At 40.3% G+C, this 13,889-nt stretch overlaps 1 protein-coding gene across 1 annotated transcript in view; it reads right to left on the bottom strand.

Moving 5' to 3' along the window:
• Positions 1–13,889, bottom strand: part of MAST4 (microtubule associated serine/threonine kinase family member 4) — a 373,102-nt gene that overhangs the window by 19,720 nt on the left and 339,493 nt on the right. Inside the window, exons 20-22 of the mRNA XM_084833380.1 lie at positions 4,049–4,150; positions 2,033–2,155; positions 1,291–1,403 (exon numbers count right to left, since the gene is read on the bottom strand). Of these exons, the coding sequence (XP_084689506.1) occupies positions 1,291–1,403; positions 2,033–2,155; positions 4,049–4,150 (338 nt within the window). The remainder of the gene's footprint in view (positions 1–1,290; positions 1,404–2,032; positions 2,156–4,048; positions 4,151–13,889) is intronic.

Raw genomic sequence — 13,889 nt, 5'->3', positions numbered from 1 at the left:
ATAGGGATTATGGATTACTACAGATATGAAGACATATAACCATGGGTAAAAGGTACAGATATTTCTGTTTTTAAAATATTGAATCACTGAATCATATTCTGCAAAAACATTTTGAAATGGTATATAGTAATTTACAGCCCATCACATCACAAGGGTTCAGAGAGGCTAGTGTAAAAGCAGATACATTCTAAAAATACTATTTTGAGAAGTTTAAAATTCACTGCTGTCCTTCCTTTAAAAAAAAGCCATTTATGCTGACAATGTGGACAAAATTATGTTTAAATGCAGTTAAGTGCTAACTAAGTTAAACTATCTAGAATATGCATAATCATCATCTTAGATTTCTTAAATACCTTTCTCAAAAGAAAAGCTACTTAGAACAAAATTAAAATATACAAAATTTAGCAGCTAAAACAATTATATACTAAAATACAACCTCCCCATAGAAGTACTTTACGTATTCTGTACTGCGATAATCTCACTTGTAGCTTTCCAAATTTAATTTGGATAGGATAAAAGTGAATGAAGGCATAAATATTAGCTCTCATTTTCTTTCCTATGTACAAGGCTCTCCAACATTATTTTCTCACCTCAGAATCTCAAATTTAGTGTTCAGTTACTCCTGTTTTGACCTCATATTCTCATTTGTGGAAACATGGTGAATTAGAGGAGGAGCACATCTGGGTAGGGCTTACTGATTTCTGATGAACTATTTCGCTGGGTAGAATGGAAGAGAAGGAACACCTAGGCCAGGATTTGGTACAGAGCACCACTATTTTAGTATTTGATTGAAGGAACAAGAATGCATAATGGCCATCTGTTTACTAGTTTTCAGAAGGAAACAGGTTTGGGGTATTGTCCCTAGCAGCCCCTAGTAAACTGAACAATACTAAATTAATGGAAGTGTTATTTGTTGTTGTTGTTCAGTCGTGTCCGACTCTTCGTGACCCCATGGACCATAGCACGCCAGGCCTTCCTGTCCTGCACTCTCTCCCGGAGTGTGCTCAAGTCCATATTCATTGCATCGGTGATGCTATCTAGCCATCTCATCCTCTGCCGTCCCCTTCTCCTTTTGCCTTCAATCTTTCCCAGCATCAGGGTCTTTTCCAGTGACTTTACAGAAAGATTATTTAAAACATGTTGCTTATAAAAAGGCTCTTAAATGTACATGTGAAAATGGCCTACAATAATTTGTCACAACTTTTTTCTTGTTCTCCCCTGCATCCCACTCACTACAAAATATGATACAACCCATGTATATAATACATGTGAAAAGATGCAAATGCTTACCTTTGAAAATCTATGTGAACATGAGGAAAACTGCCTTATCTCCAAATTAAAGTCTTCATCATTTGTATCATCTTCTTCTTCAGTTTCCATATGGTGATATTTCTCAGAACGAGCTAAAAATATGCATATACATAGCTCAAAAACTAACTGAAGTATAATTTTATTTTGTTAAAAATGTTAATAGATCAACAAAGTAATACAGTGAAAGATCGTTTTAAAAATTCAAATCCTAGGGCAGTAAAACACAAACACAACTTAAACACTATTTCTATATAAAACTATACATACTGTCAATCCCCTTTAGTAGGGAATTGTCTAATTTGGCTAATTACTCGGAGTGCAATGCAGCTAATGCTTCTTTTATACATTCTTTTGTACTGGAACAATCTTTAATTAAATTATTTACCTGCCTCATGGAAATTAATGAATGGTCAGTGTAAATGGATTCTCTGCACTCTCTGGACAGCTAAAAGACTAATATTACAACATTGGAAGGATAAACACTCACCTTCTGTAATGCAATGGATTGAGGACTTGATAATCCTTTCAATATCTGAATGGGTGGCATAAAGATGCCAGCTTCAAACTGATACTTATTTGGATATCTGGTCTGCTTTTGTTGAAGCCTATGTATAATTGCTAGTAAGCTGTATTTTCATATAGATGCATTTCATATGTATTCATTGCTATGGATATATATAAATCCATGTATATACATTATTTAAAAACGACAACAACGTACTGTCAAAGTAGCTTGTGTCATCTTCCGATTCCAGCTGAGGAATGAATTCTGCTTTCTGTCTCAGCAAACTATTCCAATCTAAGTGCTGGAAGAACTGGTGCTGTTTCACCTCATAGGCACCACCTGGGCAAGTAAGAGAAAGCCTTCGGGATTATTTCTACAAAGGAATTCTTTAGTCATATTTATTTTAAAAATGTATATACCTCCTTTCCAAATGAATTGCCCAAAATGGTTGCAAGATAAAGCTAGCCTATGGGCTCTTCCAGATGGGGGTTTTAAGGTGCTATCAGCTTGCCTTGTGAGAGGGATTTTTTTGGACTGCCCATATGACATCATTAATCTTCTGCAGTCATTCCATGTCAACCCATATTCCACCCCCCATCCCCCGTCCAGTATTTTTTCAAACTGGAGAAAATCCATTTTTATTTTCTGGTGTGGCATGATCTGCAAAAAAAACAACAACCCAACAGTGGTGTGGCTGCCTGTTTTGGAGAGCTTGTGATGTTTTATGAGGTGTGTCTGTGTGACCTGTAAGGTGATGTCACAGAGGCATGTTTTCACTGCTTCAGGCTAGCCAGACAGTTGCATTTTTCCCTTGTCTAGAAAGCTGATCAAACCTCTCCCTGCTGCTGCTGCTTTCTTTCATCCCTGCCTCCCCACCTCCCACAATGAGCTCTTGCTTTTTCAACAAAATAAAGGGGGGGGGGGTGAGGCAACTAGCAATGTTTGTATAGAAGGTTTTTTTGTTTGTTGCATCTCCAGTCTACTGCTATGCTTACTCCAGTGTAAGTGCACATGGCCCTGCCTTGGGACCATGACATTCCAGGAAGAGAGGGTTTCCCCCACAGCCCGGAAATTCAATCCATTCTTTCTCTCCCTGCCCTCCGGGAGGATTGAAAAAAGTAAATGACTAGAGTGGATACCGTTTTTCTTTTTCTTTTTTTATCCCCCCACCTTGCGGGGGAGTAGAACATCAAGAAAAAAATGGTGGCGGAGGATGCGGGGAAGATTTAACCCTCTGCTCCGGAACACCATGGTCCTCATCCTAATCAGGGCAACATGTCCTTGTTCTGGAGTGTGTCCCATTTGCATTATTTGTGCAAGCTTTGTTTTATCATTATTGATCACTAAATATCAGCTTCACATTAGGCTGAAGACTTAAGATACATTAATTTCAGGAAAGATACAGTGTATTAACAATGGCTTTGATAAAAATAACCATGTGTGGAAGAAAAATTGCTACTAGCGCTGTGCTGCAAATACTTGTAGAATAACTGATGCAGTGTAATAATAAGTAGGCTCTATAACATTCCTTAGGCTGCCCCATACACGAGACGCTGTGCAAGCTTGAACAAGTGAAAGAACATATCTGGATTTAGTTTCACTTTTCTCATGCAATGCTCAAAGGTAAGATGTAAAACATATATTCTGTGACTGTAAGACACTTTCCCCATATGTGGAAGACCATCTTTGGGTCTTTGGAGTATAAGAATAAAATATTTAATTTGTAAAAATGTTATGGCACCATGGTTTATCTCCTATCTGGAAACCCTTCAACCTTCTGATCATACCCCAATCAAATACAGATGTATATATTTTTTTCTGAGTACGATTCAGCTACATAACTTACATATCCAAACTCTTTCAATAGTTAGTGAGCTTCTCCTTAGGCTGTTTTACTCTAACTGTTCCCCATGTTTACCCATGATATTTAAGGACTGTAATCAGTAAGTTTCCTTTCCCCTTAATTAGTGATCTTGTTGTATTGCTATGTGGTCTTTTGTTGCCTGTATTTTTATCTTTATTTCAAAATAAAATTCCATGTTAAAAAATAAACACACAAAAGGATTCTCTCTGTTTTTCTTATAAACTATAATTTTGCTAGTTGCAACTTCTTCTGTCACTAGCAAATGAATGGTATTTCTAAGGAGAAAAAACAAAATGCACAGAACAAGCCAAAGAAATACTATTTCTAGCATCCTGGTGAACATTAATGTCAAACCCATGCCTTCTAACCTGTTCCCAATCTCTCCAAGGGGTTTTGTCTCAGAAGCAAAGTAATCAGGTCCTGGGCATCTGGGGGCGGTGCTTCATCCTTTTCAGGCCAGTTGATCTCATCTAGTAGAGAGAAATACAACTGTGAATCTTGTCTTGTGCAGTCTGCCCAGTATAACATTTCTATTCATATTGCCCATTATTTTAATCACAGTTTGCTATCATAATACATAATGAAATACTCCAAATTGATTGAAATCCATGTGCTTTTATGTGTAGATTTACACATATGGGGAAATGGAGAGAATGTTGAATTTGAATACAGAAGATGGAAATTTATAAGCTGGCTCAGTTATGAATTTCAGTGGGTATCTTTTGACTTAAGCATATCTCACAGGATTGTTGAGGGAATAAACACTGAGAGGGATCCATGTTGCACTAGTGGATTCCGCTAGTACAATGGGACATCCCTCCTCTCTTTCCTGCTGCAGCCCCCCCATCTGTTCTGGAGTACCCCCAACTCTTTAGAGCAGAGCTGGAGTGTGTGCAGGGAGTAGAAGGATACTGTTCTGCCAGCACGGTTTATTGTGAAGGAGGATGGGCACAGTTGTATACAACCCATAAGAATTAGTTAGAATTTTTGTTAAGCCTTGCAGTAAGGCAGAAAAAAACTGAAATACTATGACAGATTAAGTCAGCCTTCCCACTCTGGTGCCCTCCAGATGTTTTGGGCTTCAATTCACATCAGCCCCAATCAGAATGACCAATGGTCAGGAATACTGGGACTTGTCGTCCAAAACATCTGGAGGACACCAGGTTGGGAAGGCTGGATTAAATATTTCATTTACTATGAAAATGTGTCATAAGTCTTGACACTACCATTTCATAGCACTGTGTATGTTTATCTGATGCACACCAGATCATGAGTGGTCATTACAGTTCAAGTATAAAGTTTATTTCAGCAATGTGTACACAGTAGAATATCTTGTCATGCAACTTTCTTAGTATACTTAGGTTGCAAGACCAGGACCTAGGGTAAGGGCCAATGGGCTTGCTGACCAATCATCAAAACTATGATAGGGCAGATGGAGCAAAAGCAACTACAATAAGGGCAGATAGAGGAAGAGCAAGAGATACATCTGTCAGAAATGCTGTTGGTACCAAATGCTGTTTGTTTGTTTTTCTAGGTGAATTTAAACAGAAATGTTTCTACTGCAGATCAAAAGCATATTTTTCAACCTTGATGAAGGAGATCTAAACACACATCCAAGTTTGCAGGGCAACCAACATTCTGGAGATTTGATATTCTAATTCTTTCAAAGATGTTTGGCCACTGCTCTGAACATATTCTGAGACGCAGTTCTATCATGCAAAAGGTTAAATTCATGTTGGAATAAATCATGGGATTTAGTCACATCAATCCTTAGCGCACTTGTGTTGATTACTTGGGTAAATCACTCCCAATACAATTTAACAGAAGGGATGATAAAAAAAAATAGTAAGAGGAAGGGTTCAGTAGCTAAATGAGAAGTAAGCTTTAAAGAAACCTAGGGTGTTTCCCGATGGAAGGCTCCAAGCTCTATCCATTAAAAGGCATTGTGCAACTAATCTATCTTTTCTCCTTTAATGATTTTTTTCTGGTAAAAAAAAAAAGACAGAAGAAGCAGTGGGAAAACACAATGGGGCTATGAACTGAAGAGAACCATCATCTGGATTCCCCATAAAATTCCGTGAATGAGGCAGTGTGATCTCATAGAAAGAGCCTTGTCTGGAAGCACCCCTATATTCTTCTTTCTCCTAGGGGGCAACATCTAAGGACTTCTGGTTGGAACCAATGTTGCTCTGGTACCATCCCACCCCACGGGCACTCCATGGGAGCTTTCTCAAACAGCTTTTTAAAAGGTTGAAAAACCTTTTCATTCCCCCCTGGAATTAAAAGGGGGGCAAGGCAACATCTGGATAATATCTTGGAGAAAAGTACCCCCCTCGAGATAGTGGGGGGCCAGATTCCAGGATTATCTCTCCAAAGCTTTACCAACACAAAAAGCTGTACTGAGACTCCTATTTCATAGGAGAAAACAGGGCTGACGTGTTCCATAATAATATATGCTTTAAGAAATATCAACAACTTCTGAGGGATGATTTAAGAAATGTTAATAGTATTTGAGAACATCTGAGGACCTGCAAGATCTGTTAGAGAGAAACATGTCTGCGCCGAGAAGAAGGGAGCTGGCATCTACTCCCCCCACTCCTCCTGTGTCAAACGTTTCGAGAACAGAAGATATAGGGGAATTATTTACTCTGATAAAGACTTTATCTTCGCAATTTATGGAGCAAGCCAAAAGACTGGATGTAATCCAAAATTCCATCACCACCTTGCAAGGAGCTGTAGATTTAATTAATGCGTCATGGCAAAAAATGGAGATGAAAATTAATGAGCTAGAAGACCGAGTGGCAGGAAATGAAGCTACGACACAAATTTGTTTTAAAAATGCCTCTGATAGAATTTCTCAACTGGAGGCCTTCACGGGGAGATCCAATGTACGTCTCATTGGGATTAAAAATCTGTCTAATGATGTAAAATTGCCTATTTTTGTGGATAAACGTTTTCATGAGATACTCCCTATCCCATTTGATTTACTTCATACTGAGCAGGCATTTCGTGTGCCAAATGCTAAAGGGACTGATTACACAATCATAGTCCAATTTGCAAAAGTCTCTACAAAGAATTATATCCCGCGTTTGGCAAGAGAGGGTGGAAGCCTTTCCTGGAAACAAGATAAAGCTATGTTATTTCCAGACCACATCAAAGAGGTGGCGAATAAAAGAAGGCAATTAATCAAACCAAAAAATATGGCAAAACAAATGAACTTACAATATTACTTAAAATATCCTGCTACACTTTGTATTGTGTCTGAAGGTCAGATGAAGAAGTTTCTAAATCATGAAATGGCGGAGGCATGGCTGAATGTAAAAATGTGTGAGAATTCTGTTACAACCTCATGAACTGGAATCTTTAAACAAGCTTTGTTAACTGTTTGTGTTTAGTCTACATGATCCAGGCTAGGTCAGAAGATAAATGATTATACATATATTTGTTTATTCTCTTTCATCTTTCCTTTTTTCTTGCTTTTCTTTATATTTTTTATTTCAAAATAGATATGGTATGCTGTATTTAAATTTATTGTTTGAGGGTAATTGTGCACATGCATTTATATATAAGATATATTACTGATTGTTGAAGGTTTATTTTAAGTTTTATTATTCTATAACACTATATTTCTTTTAATTACTACTACTACTATAGGCTACTGGGAATTAACTGTAGACCTGTTTCTTTGATATAAGATTGATATGATATTGAAATGTAAGGTTGTTTATTAAACTGTAAGATTGTTAAGGTTATAGATATAATTTTAAAAACAGAATGGCATCAGAGGCCGGGGGTATTGGAGTTTAAACTTAATTCTTTAAAGGGGAGGGAGAAGGGGAGGGAAGGGGAAAGAATCTTCTTTTTTCTTCACTTCCTTTCCTCTTTTCTCTTCCCTTTTCCTTTTTTTTTTTTTTTTCTTTTTCCTTCTCTTTTTGTTATTGTGGTGTCCTCATCAGAATATTGTATTGTTGGGAAATTGTAGTATTGATCAGGTTGCTGGTAGTTTTGGTATTGTTTATTTCATTTATAAAGATAAAATAAATAAAAATATATTTTTAAAAAAGGAATCTCAGTGCAGAAGAGGAAAGCACTAGGGAAGGAGTGCTTCCCAAATAATGCCAATTTTCTGAAGTTAATACTGCGGTGTGCACATGTTTTCCCCACTCTTAAAAACCCTGCCTATTACTTTATCATATAATTTAGTATGTATATACCCAAGTGTGTAAACACAAAAGAATATAATAAAAGCATGAGTAATTTCTATGTTTGCCTGCCTACGGCTTTTTTATGCCATTGTAATGCGATTAAAAATACAATATGAATATGTATTGCTGCCCTAAGGGATAAAAAACAAAGCCATCATTTGCTATGTGTTTTAATTAAACATTTGACTTCCCCTTGCTATTCAGGCCTTGGTATAACACATCAGAAACAGTATGTTTATAAATCTATAAACAGCTAGTATTTTGTATAAAAAGGCCATTTACCGCAGGCAACCCACAAATCCATTTCATTTATTTACGAATACGCCTAGTTGGATGATCTAACAGAACACCCCCTTATATACAGAATTGCAGCCTTCCCCCCAACCCTTTTACTAGTGGACCTTCTCGCCATATTTTGTAAAACGGATTGGGAAACAACCAGAAGCAGAGACGTCATTCTGTTAACTATTTGGCATAAACAGTGGCCGACTACATCTATGCATCTGGAAAATGTATGAGAACAGCAGGTAGGATAGTGATAGATACAGTTTAATTATCATTTAGTATTGCCACAAGCTGCATAACAATACTTAGGGTCAGCCTGCAGGTTAAGATCTAAAAGGTTATTGAATTTTAAATGAAAGAAGAACAGCTGTTACAGAAATAACATTATACTGTAACAACTACCAGTGAAATCATTAACAGTCTGTGAACTGCATTTGAATCCTTCTTTTCCCCATTATTTATTATTTGGGAAACATTTGTTTTAGGGTTTTATTACATTTCTGTTAATTTATTGCATTGTATCATTAGGCATTTCCCCATTTATGCAAATTAAGTACATATGAACTTTTTTTTGCCTGATTTTTTAAATTAAGGGCTGAAGAGACTTCATTAATTCTAAAATTCTAAACAATCCAGATATAGTTCCTTTCCGATTAAGCAACTCTCCCCTAATTTGTGGCTACCACTCTTTCCTTTTAAAAATGTTTTTCCTCTTGCTTTTCTAGTATGATTGTTCTTGTACACTTATTGATAATTCATCTTCTTTCTTTTTTTTTCTTCACCAACACTGATATAACCTTTTCTTTCTATTCCATTACTCGCTGTTCTGTTAATCTCAGTTGCCTTAGATTGTAAGCATGTGGATAGTGATAATTTTGAATTGTTATTTATTAAAAGGTATTTCAAATCGTTTGCTGAGGCTTTTCTTCAGATCCCTTTATCCATGAAAGGTACAATGTGAGTCAACAAACGAACTGGCTTTCTCAGCAGTGGTGTCCAACTATGGAATGCCCTCTCTACAAAGGCTTGCCCAACTCCCACTCCAAGATAATGGGACTTCTCAGTAGGCATACATAGGATTGCATCAATTAGCAATATTTATCTCCCCTCCACTTAAAAAACAAACCAAAAACTCCTATTTTTCAATTAAAGCTTTCTGTTCATAGGAACATAGGAAGCTGCCTTATAATGAGTCAGACCCTGGGTCCATCTAGCACAGAATTGTAGACAATGACTGGCAGCAGCGGCACTCCAGGGTTTCAGGCCGGATTCTTTCGTAGCCCTACCTGGAGATGCTGGGGATTGAACCTCGGACCTTCTGCATGCCAAGCATGTGCTCTACCACTGTGCTACAGCCCTTCCTGTTGCTGGATAATGGCAACTGACAAACAAAACAGCCCCAGATTTGTTTCTCTGTGACCATGTGAACCCACTCTTCTGAAAGACCTGAGTGAGGAGGAGGAGAAAAACCAACCCGCTTGTCCGTTTGTATAAAGTCAAATACAGTTCAGAACTTCTCTAGCCCATTGAAGAGAAGTTTCTTTAAGAATTCCCCAAGGTATGCTCTGGGTGGAATAAAGAAAAGGAAGGAAGGAAGGACAGGGGAAGGGAGGGGAGGGGAGAAGAAGAATGGTGACTGGAAATGTGCATGGGGTTGCGGGGTAGAGAGAATTCTCTAAGTCAAGTGGCTCCTTTTGGAGAGGTGGTACTTCAGAGGAATTTAGGAGGCTGTGGAGGGTTTGTAAGGATTACATGTACTTAAATGAACTTTATGAGGTGAGGTGGCTGAGGGTTTTTTCTAGCTTTTTTAAAACTGTAGAACCTATTTAAAAGCCCCAGCAGTTTCTCAATCATGACACCACATAGCCCTAACCCTCCCTTTGGGATTATTTGAGTCCTACAGCTATTTAGGGGAAATTAAAGTGGAGGGGGAGAAAGAAGTTTATGGAGGCTGATTGGATCCTTTGCTGTACTGAAGCTACTAAACTTCTGCAGAATCCAAAGGTTCCAGTTTGGGGCAGTAAAATCAGGTGCTGTGTGAAATACCAGTATTTCACATGGAGCAATTTTTTCTCTTCCTTCTCTCTCTTCAAAATTTCATTGCAGGCAAGCTGCCAACAGTGGGCATATAAGAGCAGAAAAGGAGGAGGAGAGACCTCCTAATGGTCATCTTAAACAACTTTTGATTAGTATCCCTAATCTCCTGGGTGGCTTGACAGTTTTTACTTTTTGTTTTAGACTTTGAGAAAAGGAAACTTTATGCATGGCTAGCGCAAAAGCCACTGGACCTAACTGTCTGAAATTTGGTAGGTTCAGTCAGCTTCATAGGGCCTGCCAGGTCTCCAAATTCCATGCATTTACGTGGAAGCACAAAAAAAATATAGCTCTTTACTTTGACAGATTTTCTTGGAAAAAGCAAATTTTACCTGTGGCTAGCACAAAAGCCACTTGACCTGTCTGAACTTTGGCAGGCTCAGTCAGCTCTATGGGGGCTACCAAGCCTCCAAGTTTCATGTATTTGTCATACACACAAGTTATGGCCATTTTTGTTTTCCAATGCAAGTCTATGGGAAAATGTAAAAGAAAATGGCAATTAGGATGGCTCAAAAGATCCAGGGCACAACTCAAAAAAACATCCGGGGCCCGTGCCGAGGTGAGCCCTCCTCTAAAGACGCCCCTAACAAAACCTCATTCTGGGAAAACTTCTATAGCTGAGGAATTTTGGCAAGCACCCTCTTCCACTGTCCCAGTGCACATGTCCCTAGCGGATTCCTGCTTATTCCCTCATTTCCTTGAGACTGTCATTGTAGCGTCAGAGCCAAGGAGAAATCACGTATGACTCCGAAGAGGGTATGGTGGGTGGGTTGTGTGAATGCACAGATGACCACTTGAAGAACTGTCAGGGTGGACACTGAGCCCATAGAATCCCAGAGTAGTTCTGATTTGGAGGAAGAGCAGTCGCTCCTGGGAGAGGAGCGCGCCCCTTTTTCCCAGGGCCCGCAGCTGACAGAGATTCCTCCCACCCACATTCCTAGATTAGAAAGCAGTCCAGGGAGTGACCCAGAACCAATAGCAGACTGGTTAGATGCGCGGCGCAGACGCAGAGAGCGGCGCCAAATGGAGAGCGCGGAAAGGAGGCGTAGCGCCCGGTTGGCGCTCAAAGAACGGTTGCGCCCAGAGGATCCAAGGGAAAAGGGGAGGGATTCTCCCTAGTCCTTATATTCAGGGGTCTGCCAGTAATTGCTTTTCAAACGGGGACCAACTGTTCTAACTTAGGGCATAGGGATGCTGCTGCTCAGATCTAGTTGCTACCTGTAGAGCTGTTAAGTTGTAAAAGAAGAATAAAGCTTTGAAAAGAATCCCTTTGTCTGTGTCCGGACTTGGCTACTGGATTAGACTGAGAGCCCTCCAAGGAGCCCTTGACAAGAACTACATAAGAAACGTGACTTTCTCCTTTATGGTCCCTGTGCATCACACACATAGGTGAGTAGCAAGCTGACTTACTGGAGTGGGTTGGTGTCTTACTGCAGAACAGAGGAGAGGACCACACGCCCAAAAGAGCAGTCAGCTCTGGCTTGTAGTTGGAAGTGACCAATGAAAGTTGATGTCTTTGACCAGGTTGCAGTCCTACATAGTTCAGGAATAGTGACTCCCCTGTCAAATCAGTGTCACCATCACACGAGTAGAGTGAACTTGGACTGAAGAAGACAATTTGAGACTAGTTGCCTCATACACTAGCTGGATCGTCTTGATGACCCACAAAGCAAGGTATTGTGACGACTCTGGAAGACCCTTACATTTGGCACCATAGCAGATGAACAGACAGGAGGATTGTTGGATTGACTCAGTCCTCGACTTGTAGAAAGCCAGCGCTCAACAAACATCTAGGGTGTGAAGGGTCAACTCAGGTGGAGTAGACAGAGTGGGAAAGAAAGTAGGAAGAACGACATCCTGGTTCAGATGAAACTCTGACACCACCATGGAGAGGAAACTGACATCGGGATGAAGAACCACCTTGTCTCTATGAAAAGTGAGGTCTATGTAAAGGCGCATTGCTCACCAGAGTGCCATGCCAATGTGATAGCCACTAGGAATGCCATCTTCCAAGACAGGAAGTGAAGATCCACAGTTGCTAGCAGCTCAAAGGGCTTGGAGGACTACGCCAGCAAAACAACTGAAAGGCTTGAGACAAGCCTTCAACTGGAAATGAGAGACAGAAACCACAGCAAGGTAGACACAGAGAGAAGACAGTTTCAACCCTTTGTTGAAAAGTGACAACAGGAACTGAAGAACTTGGTGCACGGAGCACCTAACAGGGTCAAAGGCTTTCAAACAGGCAAAGGATGAAAAAGCAGCCCACTTCCTGACATAAGAGGGTCTCGTGGTGGGCTTGTGAGCTGAGGATATGCTGTATCAGGGCCGGGATGTTCTCATCAGTAGCATCAATCAGGTGCGAGCTTCTTCGGTCAATTGAAATTATCTATAATCTCCTACATGATCTGGGCCTCCACATCAATGAGGGAAAATCACATCTGAAACCAGAGCAGAGACTCCAGTTCATTGGGGCTCTCCTCGACTCAGGGACTGGCTGGGCATTACTTCCCAAAAATTGGGCTCATTCTTTAATCCCTGAGCAAGATCTTTCTTATCCTCGGGAAGATGGTCAAAGAGGTGCTCAATCTTCTACCAGAGGAGTAGCTGGTAACGGAACATGGCTGCCTGGTAAGTTGATACCTTAATTCTTAGGGTAGCCAAAGATTATAGACATCTTCCCATTACATCAAGGCAATGGCTCTCCTTGTCCACAGGCAAGGAATGAAGTATCCGTGATTTAGTTTGTGCTGCCTCCACTACAATGGAGTTCAGGGAAGCATGGGTAAAGAGAAAACTGGGAACTTTCTCCTGTACACAATACATCCCCTTGAGTTGTTTAGATGCAGGAGGCATGGATGAGGGCGCCGTCCACAACTGTTGTACAGCATTAGCTAGGGGTGGATGAAGTGAGTTTGCCACCAGCATTGACAACTCAGTATGAACTACAACGAACACTGGGTCTTGGATGGTGCAAACAGGCTGCTGTGTTTCAAGGTGCAAGGACTGAATGATATGGATAAAACTGACCAAGATCCTCAGATGGGGAGATCGCATCCTGAGAACTGACTGCTGCATCTGGAGAGATAGACATATGCAGGGTGGAGTGAGATGTCGAATCTGACTGACAGTTGTCGCTACCGGACAATAGAAAAGCCACTGGAGGATCCAGCTTCTGTTGTTGGTCTTGTGACATGGGTGGATGTGGTATAGCCACCAATGCTGCTGCAGTCTCAGTCAAGCAACAGAGCAGTGGAGGCTGAGCCAAGAAAGACAGCAGAGGCACTGATTGGGGAAGTGGTATTAGAGGGGTTGCCAGAAAGATCATCTGGCGGTCTCGAGATTGTGGCAGGAGGTGCTGGTCAATATCAATGAGTATTGGTTTCACAGGCCTCATAGTGAAGATAATAGTACTCTCCGCCATAGCATTCCAAACGGGGTACTTCCCACTCTCAAGATCTCCTGTACAGCATGTCTCGTTCAGACTGCTGATCCCAATCTGACAGAGGTGATTGAGACTGAAACTGGCATTGCTCGTAAAGTCTAGAGCCATGATTCCACTGTAACGATGCTACTGAAAGGACAGAATCTGGAGACTGAGGTCTATGTGATGGGGATCTCCTATACT

The sequence above is a fragment of the Heloderma suspectum genome, chromosome 2 (genome assembly GCF_057233095.1).
Source record: "Heloderma suspectum isolate Gila_16-S chromosome 2, 16-S_ref, whole genome shotgun sequence".
Taxonomy (NCBI): Eukaryota; Metazoa; Chordata; class Lepidosauria; order Squamata; family Helodermatidae; genus Heloderma; species Heloderma suspectum.
This window is presented reverse-complemented; position numbering and strand designations above follow the sequence as displayed.